A 17,463-nucleotide genomic window follows, 5' to 3' on the forward strand; every position below is an offset into this window, starting at 1 on the left:
GAGGCGTTTAGAGAGATTGACAGAATTTAAAAAAAAACTCAGTAAATTAGCTTAGTCTTAATGAGAAAAACATGTAAAAGTACTAGGAATCCATAAGAAACGAGAATTGTCATTACATAAATTGGAAAACGGTTGCGCACTCACAGATCCCTAATTTCATATTAAATACGATAAAATCTTGTTTCCCAGTCGCACGCGTTGCTTGAGTGTATTATGTGAGAGAGATGGAAATGTTGTCATCGTCTGTTGGCTACTCTCTTTGGATGTCTCTCTCTCTCTGTACATAGGAATTGTCATTGAGGATGTGGGACTAGCTCCGAAAGAAACCGATTTAAAGAAAATACGATTTATCGTTCTTGGTTCGATGTATTTCATAATAGTTAAAAGGACTCTGTAAAAATCAAATATTATTTGTAACTACATTAGTTAATTGTAAACTAAGGCTAAGTTGTTAACTTTTTCAGGGCTAATAAGAGCCTGTAGTCAAATTCGACGTTTATTTCTAAAATACGTATTTGATTAAATTAATAGATAAAACACACATGTTGTATTTTAATTGGCTTCTATTCAATGCATTTCTTTACAGTGGAATACATAGAAATATCATTCCTAATCTAATTTACATTACCGATTCAATAATAATGTGAACCGATTTAAAATAGGTATCAACCTTTTTGGTTCGCGGGAAGAAGATCTCAGATCGCCAGCCCTAGTTGTCAGGGTTGACATAATATTGTCATCATGAACGTTTCAGTCGTCTCAGTATTTCGGAAAAATATTAGAAATTTAATTTTACGAAAAAATATTATCAATTTCTTTAATGTGGAGTTGAATTATCTTTCGTTGGTATTGTAACAGTGTTTGTAAGAGAGAAGATTTAACGTAGCATTCAGAAGGTGTTTGATATTGTTGTGATTGTGATTGAGATTTGTTTTACAAGCTAGCAAAAGTGTGTTGTGTATTCACTATCACGGTCCACGGTAGTCACATCGAACCATATCTTTAAAAATGTAAGTTAAATAAATTTTTCATTTTAATGTTTAGGCAAATTTTAGCATACAGGTACTAGGCAAACAAAGCGTCTAATGTACCTACGCACGCACCGTCACCGCGCGAATCAAAATTAGGTAGATAGGTACTAGGCGATCAGATTTACAGAAGAAATGTCTCGACCCCTGTAGTGTTGTGACACGTTTGTATGATTTAAAATCAAGAATCATACGACATCAAGAATTTGGTACCAATTTTTTTTTTAAACGAATTTTAGGCTGAAACTTTGTGTAGAGATTCTATTAAACCTGTATTCTTCAGTGCTTCTTGATGTATATGGGTATTTTGTTACACCCTGTATATATATATCTATTATATAAAAATAAGTTGGGTTTTCCTTCCTGACGCTATAACTCCAGAACGCAAGAAGCTATTTCCATGGTTTTGCATTCGTTGGAAAGGTCTTGGGCTCCGTGAGGTTTATAGCAAAGAAAATTCAAGAAAGTTCCAAGAGAAAAGCGGGAAAACTGGGAAAATGATTGGTGGCGAAACGGAGTTCGCCGGGTTTGCTAGTATTTAATAATTATATTGAGGTAGGTATACCCTAAAAAAATAGCTTATTTTTGAGATTTTACTTTTATTTCTTCAGGCTCCTGGAGACCAGAGACCTAACTTTATGGTCAACAGATAGGTACGGTAAAATGGGGTGAATAGGGATCGAGAGGTGAAAAGGTATAGGGGAATTCTTCATAGTATCTATTCACCCCTCTTCTGTCCCTATTCACCCCATTTTACGGTAGGTATCTATATAATCCACCGTAGATAGAGAATCTAGTCTATGATCCAGAGACTAAAATTAAATAGGTATGTAACTATTTGTGTCTACGGGATCGAACCTTCAGCATATTTCACGATAGCTGGTTTTAAAGTCGCTATGCCGTGTAGACATTTTAGGCAAGTGTTTTTATTTATATCCGTGAAGCATACAAGATTTTTACAGAAGTCTGACTTGTTTTACTTCTCTTATTGCCATCAAATACATCACAACCTGGCACGGAAAAATTTATAGATCACTCAATATTATGTGTATGGGAATCGAACCTACGACATGTACAGCCGGTTGCCCAGGCCCCAGCTAATGCGCCAACAGTGCAATCAAATTACGTGAATGTTGTAATGGCGTATCCACACATGCCGCCGGCTAATATAAAAATGTTTTAGCTGGCAACCAAAAGCCGCAGGTAAAAGATGCAAATTGGGCATGTGTGGATGTGCCATGAGATAATGCAAGAATCGAAAAGGTGTGGATAGGAAAGGATAAATGAAAAAATAACGATTTGTTTTTAAATTATATTAAAAATTAACCTACACCTGCGACTCAGGCAGAGTGGTAATGATGTCAGAATCACCAGGGTCAGTAATAGCGAGTGTGCACACCCTGTAGTACTTTCCGCATGCTGTGCCTAACTCGATGTTGTTTCCACTGTAGTGGTGGACTCCGGTCTTGGCGAGGAGGGCATAGTACTCAATCTCTGATTTCCTACAACAAAAAGTCACAGTTTACATAAATGGGATAACTCTTAAGAAAATACCTGCAATAAAAGGTCACAGTTTACTTTAAAGGATAGGATGCTGGGCCCATCTCTCATTAGGAATGAGATAACCTTCTATGGTTAAGTATTATAAATAATAAAACTTAGTATTATGACTAACATAAAAACCTGTGTTTCAGGAGTGCCTAGTGCTTATTGTATTTTCAAAAATGTGATTGGCATATATGCAATATATGATTAACATTCCAAAAGTCATTGTTTACATTCCTTCAATGACTTCTACAAAACCCTATTAGGAAGCCAATTGAAAGACATCTTGGCATGACAAGTATGAATTTGTGATATTATTTAGCAACAAGCTTCTCTATTATCCTACAAGATTTTAATATTAGGTAAAAAGAACATCAATAAAGATTAAATATTAATATAATATTTCTCTAATAATAATTATTATGACCAGCTTACTCATGTAAATGGAATGGATTTACGTGAGTAAGCCGATCATAATAATTAATTTAGTATGTCTCACGAAAGTTACAATAAAATCAATAAAGATAACATACAAATCCTTAATACCTACCTTGGACTGTGACAACTTTAGGATGTTGTATTTTTATAGGTATACAGTTGTTTTACATTTTCCTTTAGGTCTAAGTAGTTATTTTTAACATAATCTACTTTATAGTTAAAACATAGAGCAAATCAAGCTTACCTGTCAAAGTTCAGCAGAGCTTTAGACTACTCCATAGGTTTCCCAAGTGGAACAGAAACAAGTCATGTTTTGTTACACTGCTTTAATGATATTGATAGTTCATATAAAGTTGTTACACACCTCACTAGTGTGATATTACAAATTATAGCATGAGTAGTAAGCTTTATTAACATCATGTATTTAAGCTTAAACAATTTAAGTTCCATGCATTGTTGTGAATGTACTTGTAACCCAACATGACAAGTTTATGAAACACTGAGGGAATCCATACTTCTTTGTCAAAAGACTCCATATGCTTCCCTTTGACGAAATAAAATACTGGGAAACTCTACTTCTCAGTAGTCTCACCTTAGAGGAGGAGCGTTCTTAGCGATGATGACCAGCTTAGCTTTGCCTTGACGGAGAGTCTTCAATGTCTGCTTGTAGCCAAGGCAGTACTTGCCGGATTTCATAACCAGAGCCAATCGAGAGTTGATAGACTCGATGGTCTTTTTCTGAAACAAAAATAAGATTTACACTATTGCCCTTAAATAACTAAATACTTTATAAATTAAACAGCCTTTTACACTAATTTTTGGGAGTTATAGAATTCATAACCTATAAATTCATTTTGTCCGATACGTTCTCAACCTTCCAAATTATGAAATGAGCAAGCCTATCTTGTATCACATTATGATCTTGGACTTATTTAAGGATTAGTGAATATAAAGTAATTTAGTAACCCTGTATTAGTCCAATAGAAAAGTCTGCAAAAACACGTGTACGACACTTACTTGCTTCTTGGCCGCAACCATTGTGTATGTTGTTTGTCACGATTTACTGAAACATAAGAAGTAATTTAAGCTTTTCTCAAAAATACAAATTATTTTAATAAAACTGTTTTGTAATTATAAGAGAATTAGAGACTTTCGAGAGAATATCCTATCTTACACACCTTCCGTAAAAACGCGTTGCACAGAAAAGAAAGATGATTAAGTAAAAATGTTGCCAACTTATAAATTATTATTTTTTATTTACGGAGTACAGGGTTTCGGTCTTTTGGCGTTAAATAAAAAAAAACTAATAGGGTAGAACTTACCCTAATTATTCTATATGTGGCAATAAAATGTACCGAACCTTGTTCATTGTTGAATATTCCTCGGCATATCAGAATCACTAAACAAAATACTTTGTTATGAAAGCCGTGACTTTGAAACCGTTACAGATCAACATCCAAAACCAACAGATAAAATGTTTTACTATTCAGTTTGATTTGATCTTTCCCTAATTACTTCTAATCCGATATCTGTTTTTATGATATTGTGATCATATTATCATTATCGTTTCCGTCGTTTATTATTCATATTCACAGGCGTTTGTTCTCTCCATACCTATTAGGTACTCTACATTTCACTGTTATAGATGGGCAATTTTCAAATAAATACATACTCAAAATGAGTAAATAGTAAACGCACACAGGAGAAAATCTAAGTGTGGGGCAACGTTTTTTTAAAAGAAATATTTACCATTGGATTGAAACTCAGACTACTCGTCAAGATGATTCTGACGAGCGCGAGCGTAAATTCGATGTGATGTGATTTTACTATGAAGTTCCTATTGCTTGGCTACCTTCTAGCTTCATCTATCAGATAAGCATGAAGTCACCATAATGTTGACACATGTATGCAAAATTTTCAGATTTTTCGAGATTCTTTTACAGACAGGCAGCCAACCAAACATACCCCTATGTTCGGTCAAAGTCACGGTTTTCATACCGTATAGGTGAAACTACATGTAAAAATAGTCGACATTTTTACCAACATAATTCCAAATTAACATTACAAGTAGGGGAGGGATGGGCACTTTTTCACAATTTAATGCATAAAACGTCAGATTTTGTAGATAATCAACATTTATTGCCACTTCCTATTGCTCCATACTTTTGGCTAGATATCTTATAAAGAACTTTCTTATAATAATAATCAGTCTCCTAATTAGGAGGTAATTAAAAAAATAAGTCATAAGTGCCCAAGGCTCCCTATGGTAGGGAGATATGGGCACACCCTGTGGGAGGCTTGGGCATGGCCTGTAAAACACTTAACATTTATAATAGACTCCAAAAATAAACGTAATAACAACAAAAAATATATCACAACTTATCTTAAATTAGTTATAACCCATAAAGGCTTATATTTATATTTATCAGCTGTCGTTATTTTTGATTCTTTTGATACCTCTTCTATGGCTCGTAATATCAAATCTTTGGGAATTTCTGGTCGCAAACCTTTCTTTTTGAATTTAAACGGCATCTTTCTGTAATTAAAAATAGTTCAAATAGTGTAATTAAAGCAGGTAATTATAATTTTCAAAAGACCTCCTGTACGCAATATAAAGAAGAGAGCATTGGACATGCCCAAACCTCCCTCACATCCGACTGCCCATTGCTCCCTCTGTACACATTTTCAACACAATTTACCGGCATTTTTTTTTTGTATAGGTATTGAAACGTGAATTTTAGTTTAATTTATTAGTTAGTAAATATACAATAGATATATAATAAAAAATACACATACCTTTCGTTACTTTTTTCTGTATGACGATCCGAATCCACAACAAAATATTTACTTTTACGAGCGCATAATTTTCAAACGTGTTTGTATTTGACAACTGACGGAAATAACAGATATTCTATGGATAAACAGTTTTGCCAGACGGTAAAGTAAACTACCAAATTAAGAAAAAAGAAAAACCTATGACAGGATCAGAATAAAAGGGGGGTGCCCAAGTCTCCCGACTGCCCATCCCTCCCCTACCTCCCCTACTAACATTACTAATTTTTGATGATAAAACATCATCATATTTGCAAAAAATATCCTTCCTTTGGATAAATATTAGATAAAAACGAGTATTTATTCAAAATAGATAAAAGCTCAAGTATTTGACTGTGGAGTATGCTATACTTCGCCCATCTATCAGCACTGTTCACTTCATAACGTAGTTACGTAAAAGATCCTCTGTCTACAGCCGTCGTAGACAGAGAACGACAGCCGTGGTCTAAATGGTTAGAAGGTAAACGTCACAGATTTGTTGACGTTTGACGTTAACCTTTAAACTTCGCTCTTCTTCGTCACGTCATTTTCGTCATTGTCATTTTATCACGGGTCCTCGGTAGAGTCAGTGCTGGTGTTCAAAAGTTTTGTATTAATTGATGACTAGAAGATATTGCAGACCTAGTTGATTTCCAATACATTTCGTCATTTACGAGAAAAATAAGACTTTGTATACTATGGCCGAAAAAAGTGCAAAAAAAGTTAAAAGTTCAGGGCCCTCTGCAATTGGAAAATTCTACCTTATAGCATATAATGCTATTCAAACTTTAGGGTAAGGAAAATTTATTAGAAGTAAATGTTTTCAATTTTATAATTACTTTGCTTGAAGTAGTAAACGTGCACCTTTTTATTGTAGGATAACTGTTGTTGAGCACTGGGCTCATTTTCAGAAATTATACATAAATAAAAACTTGGAAACCTGACTGGTACCGATAGCACATGCACTTCGAGTCTACCTGACATGGTGTAGCAATGCCAATAAATAATTTCTAACATTTTTGTGTTAATATTTTATGTTAGTCTCAGCATAAAGTGAAAGTATTAGTTAGTAATTCAGTCAGGGAATTTCCAGGGGCTGTGATTACTGTATTTTTATTATCATAAATCTAAATGTCTTAAAAAATGGTGTATTCATACTATGATTTTCTCCTGTGTCACGGTTGCAGTTATGAACATATCCACGTCTCTTTTACATGGAAACACATAAATAATTTTTCCATTTGGAAATCCCGTAACATGTTGGGCAGTAGTCAGCTACCCAGCCACTATTACTAAGTGACTACTATAATTATTAATGTTATTATTATTTTGCAGATGGTCATACATGCTGATGATATCATTTGTACACTTCCTGGACCGTGGAAGTTTGGACACTTTTTGGCCAGTTATTAAAACAACTGTTGTTATATTCCAAAATGCAGCCGTCCTTGAGGTAAAGTATTTGTTTAGTTATGACATCTTGCATAAGGTTCATTATACACAATATGTCATATTAGGATTAGTTAATTACAGTTTTTAAAACCATCCAAAAGACAAGACAGGTACTTTCTAAGGCTGTGTGCTCCATCTTCTGCCACATCTTCGCAGGCAGTAAGTGGGTTGGTGGCCAAACGCATACTTATCAATGTTAAAAAAAGACAGACATCTACATTTTCTTTAATATGTTGAAGCAGTTTTTTTTTTATAAAACAGTACAATTGATTATTTTCACAAAAGTGTTATTGTTGAATGATAGTTAACAGAATTGCACAGAGACTCAGATCTTCATCAACATCATATAAGCATATGCAAGTGTATTCCTTGTTGGAGACCCTTATTTAATAAATAAAATAAAATAAAGTTACGGTGTAATTCAAAGTGTACATTTAAATGTATGATAATTGGATGAAGGTAAAAGTGCAATGGTTATAGGTCCAGTTCAGTATTGTATTATAGTTTCTGCCAGTGGCTTCACCCACATTCCCATTAGATGAAAAGTGACCAATGTGTTATTCCAAACTATAATCTACCCTTGGTTCCAAATAATCATTTAAAGCTGTTTTAACATGAAGGAGTAACAAACAAATATGCAAAATTCTGTATTTTTATTATATTAGTAGGATGTCATTGGTAAAGCACTGCTCAAAGCACTTTTCTGTTATTTTGTTGATATTTGCAAAAAAAGTACTTGTCATAAATTTTACTCAATGACAAAGTGACTCAGGGATTATTTGAACTAAATTCTCAACAAGTGTGTACCTACTTGAAATGGGAATATAAATGATTTTACTATATTCATTGTATTTAAATCATTATGAATATTTATACTCCTCGGTACAAGGGCATTGGAATTTAGCATATCTTGGGTAAATATCTTAGCAGTTATATTGTCTAACTGTCTATTATGCCTTCATTTAAATTTAAATAATTAAAAAATATGTGCTTATTTAAGTTTTCAAGGGGTATGGGAGTAAAACTTAATGCATTTTATATTACAATGCATAAATGGTTCTGTTTTATTATAGTATGTAATTACTTGAGCGAAGTTAAGTGGTATGATGTTAAATTGAAATTGGTATTATTGTTCCTGTTGCTTGGTTGTAGGTCTGCTGATATAAAATAAATAAAAAGATTTTATTCTAACAAATCAATGAATAATTCAACTATTTTACTATAGTGTTAGGTTGGACTGGATATAAATATGTAATAAAACAGTTATTTTTATTATGACTATTTACTTTTTACATGACAAACCAAGCATAAAGCACTACCCGGTTTTCTTTAGATTCCACGATGTCGTCATTCGCGTGTTCATAAACCGGTACAAGAATATTATTTTCATATCACGCCAATGATCAGGCTATTATAGCCTTTATTTCAAAGCAGAGTAGGTAGATAGCTAATTGACACCTTGAAACATAAAGATGCTAAATACGTGTCGAAGTATTTATGTATGTACGTTAAGTAAATAATCTCAAGTCCTACATTCATCTGTAGGTATGTTAATGGCATACGTTGTGTGTCTTATAAGTAAGTAATGTAAAGCATAATTAACCCTAGACGCGGCAGTTCATTTCATACCGCCTTACGTTCTGGTATAAATAATTATTACGAATGTTAATTTTAGTCTAATGCAAATAACACAGTTTTTAGGAATGCATATAGGATAAATTATAAAGTGTAAAATTACGTACATTAAAATTAGTATGATTTTTTTCCATTAATGTTCTATTTATTTAACTGGAAGACCTATTTATATTTACGTTACTTATACATAATAATAACGCGATAGCAGAAATCGGAGAGATAATAAAATATTATAATTATTGATACTGCTCCATGTTCCAACATGACATTCTTGATATTTTGTATTCTAAGATTGTAAGGAATCGATAAGGAGAAGAAGTCTTAAATACTTGAAGCTCGATTGTCACCAAGCACACCTCCACCTTTTTAACTTTACTTATTTGTTATTTGTTTCAGGTGGTGCACGCTTTAATCGGCTTAGTGCCCTCTGGAGTCGCGGTTGTATTGCCACAAGTGTACTCACGCGTCTTTCTAGTGTGTGGTTGCCTGTTAGCTACTGAGTCCGCGCCAGTGAGTCCCGGCCTGCCGCTCTGTATACTGGCCTGGTCTATCACGGAGATCATAAGATACGCTTACTACACCCTTAATTTGATCAACAGTGTACCAGAAACACTACTATTTCTCAGGTAATTGACTGCTTTGAACTGAAGCGTTCAAAGTTCCACCTTAATTACACCCCATTCTGTTTCTGACTAAGTTACTAAATCCATAGAGATCACTGTTCACCAGTGTCATGTAATACTCGAATGCATCTTTCTTTGATATTATGTCACTTGACTTATTTATCGTTTCAACAGTTGTATTATACCTAAATTACTGTTTTCAAAATTAATGTTATGTTTTAACTAAAAATAATGGTTTACTCACGTAAATATACTGAGAAAAGCTGTACTAGTTTCGAGTCACTGAGGGACTCTTCCTAATGAGCAGCGTGCGCAGACACGGTGGAGTCTCGTAGTCTACTAAGTAAACAATAATTTTTAGTCTATTTAGCATGTTACACGATAGTTATTATAAAAATATACGTTTTTTTTTTCCAGATATTCCACCTTCCTGTTTCTCTACCCATTGGGAATTACTGGAGAGCTGTTGTGCATGTATCACTCTCTGGATGAGATCGCAGAAAAACAATTGTTCACAATATCTATGCCTAACGCGTGGAACGTGGCATTTAACTACTACTATTTCTTAGTCTTCTACATGTTCTTATACATTCCTATCTTCCCCTTCTTGTATGGACACATGTTGGCGCAACGAAGAAAAATGCTCAGCAAAGATGCAAAGAAAACTAAATAATGACTTACTACTAATATTGTTAGTGACACTTATCACATTGATGAGTTTTATAGTATTTTAGTAGTCTGTATTTTTTGTATACAGATTTACTAATGTTTTTGGAAGACAATACCATGCTACACTATCCACACGCTGCGCTTGCGCCGCAAATACTGCACGTTCTAAATAACACTTTCGTATTTTTATACTTAATTCGGAAAGCGTCCGTAGCACGTATTAGCCAATGAAAATGTATTAAGATTAAAAACGATAAAAATGTTTACCTACCCGGGCAATGAAGACCAAGCGAGATCCAATGACACCGTTCGGATACCTGCTGATACCAAAACCAATACTGATAAATATTTTAAACACGACGAACAAAGGAAAGTGCGTTTTAATATTCCAAATACCTACAGGCTTCGGCAGATTTGAAGCTATCAGATACATAGTATCTATATTTGTGTGAGGATTTTGTCATTTAACGTGTGAAACGTGCTGACGGCGCAGAAAGAATACTCAATCTCGAATTGCATTTTCTTTACTGTAGCGTAATGAGGGCTACTGGTTAGGTTAGCTAGGTGCTAGTTACTGTGGTGGCTTGGGTTAATGATTACAAGCTGTTTAATTTATTAATTATTTAATAATTTAATAATATGGTCGACTGGGTTATGGGCAATGTTATGCAAATATAATAAATTTATTTTTATGACATATTGAAGATGTTTTATTTATTCTTTGACTTTACGGTTGGCCGTTCGAATTGGGCGTTGGGAGTTGGGGTTCGACACCCGCACGGAACAACTGTTTGTTTGGAAACACACTCATGACACAGGGAGAAAATCCTAGTATGGAGTATAATATTATAATAAATAATATTCTATTCACTTAATAGAATCTAATATTTTTTTATATTGTACCTTATCACAGATTGATAAGCTGATATTTATAACACCGCCAATTCAACTATCGCCTGTTGCTGGCTTGAGAATCGCGATTATTTTAGGGTATTGGATCATGAATTTATGAGTTCACTATAACGTATATTCTCCCAAATATCTCTTATGAATGAGAGATTCTCTATAAGAGCCATGTACAGAGCACTACTATCCGTAATAAGTACCACCAAGCATGTCTACTTAGTACCTAATCTGTAAGTATCCATCTGTTCTGAGAAATGAATTACCAATAAATCAATGTACCTAATTCAACAAATCACAGTTGATGATTTCGGAAATCGATCATTAATTAAAAGTACCTAATCACTCACTCACTAATCGATCTAAAAATAATATTTCAAAAATTGATAGACATCGGTTTTGGCCCGAAAAGTATTTAAGTAGGTACTTAGATAAGTTAATCGCTCATCAACAGCCCATGATCATCCACTGAAGACTAAGCCGCGTCTAGGAAAAAGCATTTATCATATACCAGCAGGTAGATGCATATCTACCTACCCAAATAAAAGATCAGGTTAATCAAAAAGCGCTGCAGCCCGGTCTCGAGTAAATAAAAGTCCTGTAGTCCCCTTAGCCTGTTCTCATGATAGCTACCCGCGGCCGCGGGGCGGTAACAGTGAGTAGCGGGTAAAATGTTGATGGATAAAATACTTAATTGCCAGTTGCGGCACTTGTTCATTGTTAAATGTTGTTGTTCAATGTGAAGGTTTGGACAACCAAGGAATTACCTATACTCAAGATTCAGTCAGTTTGGAAAGTCAATTAACAAGAAGCACAGATCCAAAGAATTGCGTTTAATCGATTTAAGTATCAATTTTCAGGTTCAGGTTCAGGTTCACGTTAAAAACATCTAATCCGCGCATGCTAATTTGAAGTAGAAACATACCTATACATTGTAAGACGTAAATACTAATAGATAAGTGAGTAGGTACTTACTTAGATATTATTTACCTATCTATCACTATGGCTGGTACGCGCGTAATACAAGTAGTAGGTACTTTTCCCTGTGCTGTGATATTCAAATTCGTAATTAATTGATGTTATTTTTGATAATACTCCAATAACAGATTACAATAGCGTAAACCTCATCAATTATGATCTCTATCTTATGTATAATCGGCATTGATTTGTAATAAATGCTGATAATTATAGTTATTTAGTAATCTTGTTATCTACTCACCTGCCTCGCTGTATTAAAAATATTCAGACTAATAACGAAATCACAGTCGGTAGGTCGTATTTGGAGCACCATGAATAAAAAATATATAGCTTTGGCGCTTGCCTTTTTGGTGGCTGCCGCTGATGCCAACTCTATCAACCTGAAGAGTCAGCCAACACCTAATCTGTTGGAAGATGGGTAAGTTATATTTGACGACTTAGATACTTATCTAAGGTTTACTTTTTTTATCATCTCACAATGATTTTCTACTTCAAAATATTTATTATGTAGCGAATTTAATTTTACTAGGTAAAAAGTAAGTAGAGACTAGAGAGCTACCTATACCAACTTACCTCTGGGTCTTGTCTTCATTAGAGGGTTTACCTTTCTTAACTTCACCTCCACGTTTGGAAGGCGGGTTGGAAATGTTGTCCGGTCCCAGTCCCTATCAAAAATGTATAGTCAGTTGTTACGACAGCCGTGTGGAGAGTTGGTCCCTAGTAACATAGGTAGTCTACCTATAGGCGAAGAATTACGAAATCTTCAGGCCCTCGGCTTTCGAAGCCATTTGCCAAATCTTAAAAATGTACATGGGTACAAGTACCTGCCTAATCTATACATATAATAAAATCGTAGAAAAGTGCTGTCTGTACATTGAAAATAAAAATTAAAAAAATAGCAGGGGTTATTGTTATGTCGATGTCGAACCCAAAAATGTAATTAACTTTTTTTTTGTCTGTTTGTCTGTTTGTCTGTTTGTCTGTTCGTCTGTGCGCGCTAATCTCAGAAACGGCTGATCCGAGTTGGATGCGGTTTTCACGAATATATTGTGGGATGCTTAAATTTACATTTAGTGTTTGTTTCATGTCAATCGGTTCATAAATAAAAAAGTTATGTCAAATTAAAGAATCACGCCGAACATTCTATGCTTATACCATTAATCTCCGCAACTATTTGACGGATTTGGTTGAAATTTGGTACAGATATAGTTTAGAACCTTCGAAAGGACATAGATATATTTTTATTTCAAAAATCAAAAAATAAAAATAAGAAATAAATTATTTATAAATAATTCTATGTCGATCGTTACACGACTTCGGTTCATGTTATTGTTTTAATTCATCGAAAAAAGTAAATAAATAGTAAAAAGGTATGAAAAAAATAATATCAATATAATAAAACATTTAGTACAAAGAAAATGCTCTAACGGAGTATAGATAATTCTATGTCGATCGTTACACGACTTCGGTTCATGTTATTGTTTTAATTCATCGAAAAAAGTAAATAAATAGTAAAAAGGTATGAAAAAAATAATATCAATATAATTAAACTTTTAGTACAAAGAAAATGCCCGAACGGAGTATAAATAAATAATCCAAGTTGTCTTTATCCTCGATAGATCGAAATAGATCGCGCTATGGTTTCGTTACATTCATTGGTTGGGTATCGGCCGAGCGCTTCGATACTATCGTAGAAAAAGTGTATTATCAGTCGTATGATTATTTGTCTGTAGTGGTCCTGCTGTTTCGTATATTCTAAATTGGTTTCGTTGTATTTGTCAATTAATAAGTTTATTTGTTGGGTTTTCCTGGTTTTTTGGTTAAACTATTTAACGTAGGTTTAGTTTGATATCGATTATTAGTAGTTACTGTAGTTAGTTTGTTTAATAAAATTGTAAGTCTAATTTATAAATTAATTAGATTAGATTTAAGTCGTTTCTTTTAAATTATTTAGTTTAAGCTTGGTTATTATAGCATAGAGGATAGGTTGTAATATAGTTTCTTTTTTAATTGTTATAAATTCGTAATTCGTAGCTTTCTTTAGTTTTAAGTTAGTTTAAGTCCGTTTTTAAACTATTTTTTCAATGCCCTAAGTGAGTATACATCTATTAAATTCAAACGCAGAGCTCATTATGTTGATTTTTGAAGAGTTCCCTGGAATATCTTCCACATCTCATTTTTGAAGAGATCCCGCGAGATCGGGAACTATGTGGTTAAAACCAAAAATTTGCCGGAAGTCACTATTCCACGCGAACGAAGTCGCGGGCAAAAGCTAGTTGTAAATAAAATTAAGCGTTAACCCGTATACATAAGTAGGTACCTATCTACACCTACTTAGGTACTTACCTACCTACCTAGCTATTTACACAAAGACATTCGATTCATCCCTTCTATCAAATATAAAGGTTTGTTGAGCGAAGATTCGTCGATATATGTATTCAAGTAGGTAACATTTATTCTACATTCATTGTTCTCCCGTGCACAGAATACTTCTCGGGTACTATCAATTTTCTTATTAGGATTTGTATCGCAGTTAAAGTTTTCAAAATCGAATTTTTATTTGCACGCTTTATGCGATGGCTGGGCATCCGACTGCCGAGCAAGGGTTCGATTGAATGTCAAGTATTTAATGGTTAATTTTATTTGTAGCCGCGACTGGGGTGATCTTGGTCAATCAGCAACCGTCAACGAATATGTGGACAACACTATTGACATGCTAGTTCCCCTCATCGTGAAGCATGGCCTCGACCCTATGGACCTGCCCGAAGTCGTTGAGGGCTTTGAAGTTGTAAGCAGTTTCCTATTTACTTATATTTATTTAATTATTTATGTATGTTTATGTCACTTTCTGTTATTATTTACCTACCTACAGCAAGCCAGTCTTGGATTGAACCATTCGTAAAAAAATTGGTTTCGATTATGATTGACTTAAGTATATCATAATTCATGCTGCACACATCGTACCCAGCCCTGGAACAAATACATATCAGAAAAATAATTGTTCTGTGCGGGAATTCAACCTGCAATAATTATGTTGCTCTTAATGTGGATCGGAAAAAATCCTACAACCGAAACAAATAATCGATCCTAATCCAAAATCTCTGGATCGATCTACAATACAACTATTATACCTAATTAATTGTTATTAGTTTCGGCCTTACCTTTTTGTTATTTTTACAGTAGGTACGTAATTCGACTTCATTCAAAGGGATAAACTGTTTCAGCCCTTTATCTCCGCTAGGGACGTTTTTAACTTTAGATGATTAGGTGTTTAGATGTTATCTGTTATCATCCAAAGGTATTAAATAGTTTCGAGATATTCGGAAAGGAAAACTTATTTTAATAATATTTTTTATCTAATTTGAGAATCGTTTAATTACGACCCTGCGCTCAATCACAGCAATCTGCAGAGATTAGATATGGGAGGTAGCATAAATACTTTATTTGGTCGGTACTTACCTTCGTACTTTGGGTATCTAGTCTCTTAATTTCCTGTAAGTAGTCAATCAAACACTCCATGGCCTGACCAGGCTTTAGATACTCGTATTTTGTTTTATTGGTGACCCTTATTTCTCTTAGGGTATGTGTGTATGTATGTCTAGTAAGCTACAGGTACTTGGTGGGTACCTATCTAACTACTCATACAAGTGAAGCGCAATGTTCCTTTGTACTATGTAGGTACATACCTATGTGCATAGCTATTACTGAGGATTATGAAATCCGACTAAGGGAAATCAATGTATATTGTTTTAGAGACCCTTGCTGGTCACATACAGCGCGTGGCTAAAGATCTACGATGGTTACATGACTGGACTGGTGAACGTGTCCCGCTCCGGTGACCAGGAAGTCCACTACTTCGCCAAAATGCTGCGTGTGCGCGTCAAGCTGCAGTTCAGAGACCTTGAGGTGAGATTTAAGAATAAAACGTTAAGAGTCTCTCTTTTTAAGTTGTACCACTACTCTAATTTTTTTAAATTATAATTCAGCGTATAGTGATTCGTAAGTAGTAACATACGAAGTAATTATAATTAGAGCCCATGAGTCTTGATCAGTAGACCTTAACAAATTAATACAATGAGATACTGTTACAGTTTGCTCGCTAGTAGTTAGCTTTTTATTATAGTTAAATAATGGTGATTTATAAGTAGGTAAGTTTATATAAGAAATCGTTGATTTCAGTAAATTAATTTTAAAACAAAGACTAACAAGGTACTTATTTGTTTTGTAATAATTTCAGTTCATCTACAAGTACTTGGTGAAGGTTATGAACATTGGGCCCACTGGTGGTATCATTGGCAGCCTCAACCGTTTCGTGGTCATCGTTGACATACTGCTCGACTTCAACAACGACGAGATTCAACTGCAACAGTTCAGACTTACTGACATTGGGTATGTTATTTACCTTTATAGACGAATTGTATGCCTTATAGGTACTCTTGTCTATATTCATATTAAGTACTTATCAATTAAATAAGATAAAACACTTTGGCAATAACCTAGTAGATTTAACAATTTTAGGTGTAATATTTAGGTACTATCGTATCGTACAATGGTTGAATGCATCATGTGGCTACTTACATACTATCTGGCTCTCGCCTATGCCAAAGCAGTCTTTTCATGTGCCTACCTACCTAAGTACCCACATAAACATGTACCTTTTAAGTAGATAAAATAAACTCAAACAATGCCGACAACAGTTTTTAAAAACAATGTTTGTTTTCAGCCGCCTTCGCGTTCGTTTAACTGGCAACATTCTGACTGACTGGCTGATCAACCCCGTGATCAACACGTTCCTCAGAATCTTCGACACTATCATCATCAAGGTTGTGGAGATCAACATTCGTAACGCAGTACAAAGTGAAATCGATTCTATTAACGCCAGCGTTAAGGATGTTGTTAGAGAACTTGAAGCCATGAACCCCTAAAACTCACTAGACAATTCGCATTGAAAATGTACCTAACTGTCGTATTCCTACTAAGATAACGATAAAAATGTACCTAATTAAATAAATATTAAATGAATTATAATTTGGAATAAGAAATGGTTGTTTTTTTTTTGTATTTGCTGCCTCTATATACCTACTACCTAATAGTTGTCTCATTACTCTTAAGTCATTACCTACTCACCCTACTTACAAAATAAACTTGATCCCCTTGCCAAATGGCAGACAACTAGATACTGATAATTATGTTTGTCGGTTGAGTCTTCACACAAAGATATAAGTAGTTGGGTGCTATGTCCTATGCAAAGTTTCTTTCCACTTGTTTTGCAAGTTTTGTTTGTATTTATATATTTTTATATTAATGACTCCCGCTTTGAGTGAGTTAAAAGGGTATGCCAGGGTTTTTAGTGGTGGTGGTCTGATGGCTTTTCGATGTGT

At 34.3% G+C, this 17,463-nt stretch overlaps 3 protein-coding genes across 3 annotated transcripts; 2 read left to right on the top strand and 1 right to left on the bottom strand.

The window, feature by feature from the left end:
- Positions 1–2,326: 2,326 nt before the first annotated feature.
- On the bottom strand, positions 2,327–4,308 carry LOC118262517 (60S ribosomal protein L30-like). Its single transcript, XM_035573945.2, has 4 exons — positions 4,190–4,308; positions 4,029–4,074; positions 3,604–3,749; positions 2,327–2,530 (listed from the first exon to the last, which is right to left on the bottom strand). The coding sequence occupies exons 2-4, from the start codon at positions 4,047–4,049 to the stop codon at positions 2,356–2,358; spliced, it is 342 nt and encodes a 113-aa protein (XP_035429838.1). The 5' UTR covers positions 4,050–4,074; positions 4,190–4,308; the 3' UTR covers positions 2,327–2,355.
- Positions 4,309–6,338: 2,030 nt separating this feature from the next.
- LOC118262516 (very-long-chain (3R)-3-hydroxyacyl-CoA dehydratase hpo-8) lies at positions 6,339–10,900 on the top strand. The gene is made up of 4 exons (XM_035573944.2): positions 6,339–6,615; positions 7,158–7,275; positions 9,306–9,535; positions 9,950–10,900. Exons 1-4 carry the CDS (start codon positions 6,521–6,523, stop codon positions 10,203–10,205), a joined length of 699 nt encoding a protein of 232 aa, XP_035429837.1. The 5' UTR covers positions 6,339–6,520; the 3' UTR covers positions 10,206–10,900.
- Positions 10,901–12,330: 1,430 nt separating this feature from the next.
- On the top strand, positions 12,331–17,124 carry LOC118263033 (uncharacterized). The gene is made up of 5 exons (XM_035574788.2): positions 12,331–12,500; positions 14,732–14,870; positions 15,836–15,988; positions 16,320–16,471; positions 16,806–17,124. The coding sequence occupies exons 1-5, from the start codon at positions 12,394–12,396 to the stop codon at positions 17,005–17,007; spliced, it is 753 nt and encodes a 250-aa protein (XP_035430681.2). The 5' UTR covers positions 12,331–12,393; the 3' UTR covers positions 17,008–17,124.
- Positions 17,125–17,463: the final 339 nt, after the last annotated feature.

This window comes from Spodoptera frugiperda, chromosome 12, assembly GCF_023101765.2.
Source record: "Spodoptera frugiperda isolate SF20-4 chromosome 12, AGI-APGP_CSIRO_Sfru_2.0, whole genome shotgun sequence".
Lineage (NCBI taxonomy): Eukaryota > Metazoa > Arthropoda > Insecta > Lepidoptera > Noctuidae > Spodoptera > Spodoptera frugiperda.

Bases quoted from the DNA above. Each gene is read 5' to 3' on its own strand.
- LOC118262517 (XM_035573945.2), bottom strand. From the start codon at position 4,049: ATGGTTGCGGCCAAGAAGCAA. The intron at 3,750-4,028 runs GTAAGTGTCGTA...TTTTTGTTTCAG, and splicing joins TGGTTGCGGCCAAGAAGCAA to AAAAAGACCATCGAGTCTAT. The intron at 2,531-3,603 runs GTGAGACTACTG...TTTTTGTTGTAG, and splicing joins AAGAACGCTCCTCCTCTAAG to GAAATCAGAGATTGAGTACT.
- LOC118263033 (XM_035574788.2), top strand. From the start codon at position 12,394: ATGAATAAAAAATATATAGCTTTGGCGCTTGCCTTTTTGGTGGCTGCC. The intron at 12,501-14,731 runs GTAAGTTATATT...TTTTATTTGTAG, and splicing joins CCTAATCTGTTGGAAGATGG to CCGCGACTGGGGTGATCTTG. The intron at 16,472-16,805 runs GTATGTTATTTA...GTTTGTTTTCAG, and splicing joins TTCAGACTTACTGACATTGG to CCGCCTTCGCGTTCGTTTAA.
- LOC118262516 (XM_035573944.2), top strand. From the start codon at position 6,521: ATGGCCGAAAAAAGTGCAAAAAAAGTTAAAAGTTCAGGGCCCTCTGCA. The intron at 7,276-9,305 runs GTAAAGTATTTG...TATTTGTTTCAG, and splicing joins AAAATGCAGCCGTCCTTGAG to GTGGTGCACGCTTTAATCGG. The intron at 9,536-9,949 runs GTAATTGACTGC...TTTTTTTTCCAG, and splicing joins GAAACACTACTATTTCTCAG to ATATTCCACCTTCCTGTTTC.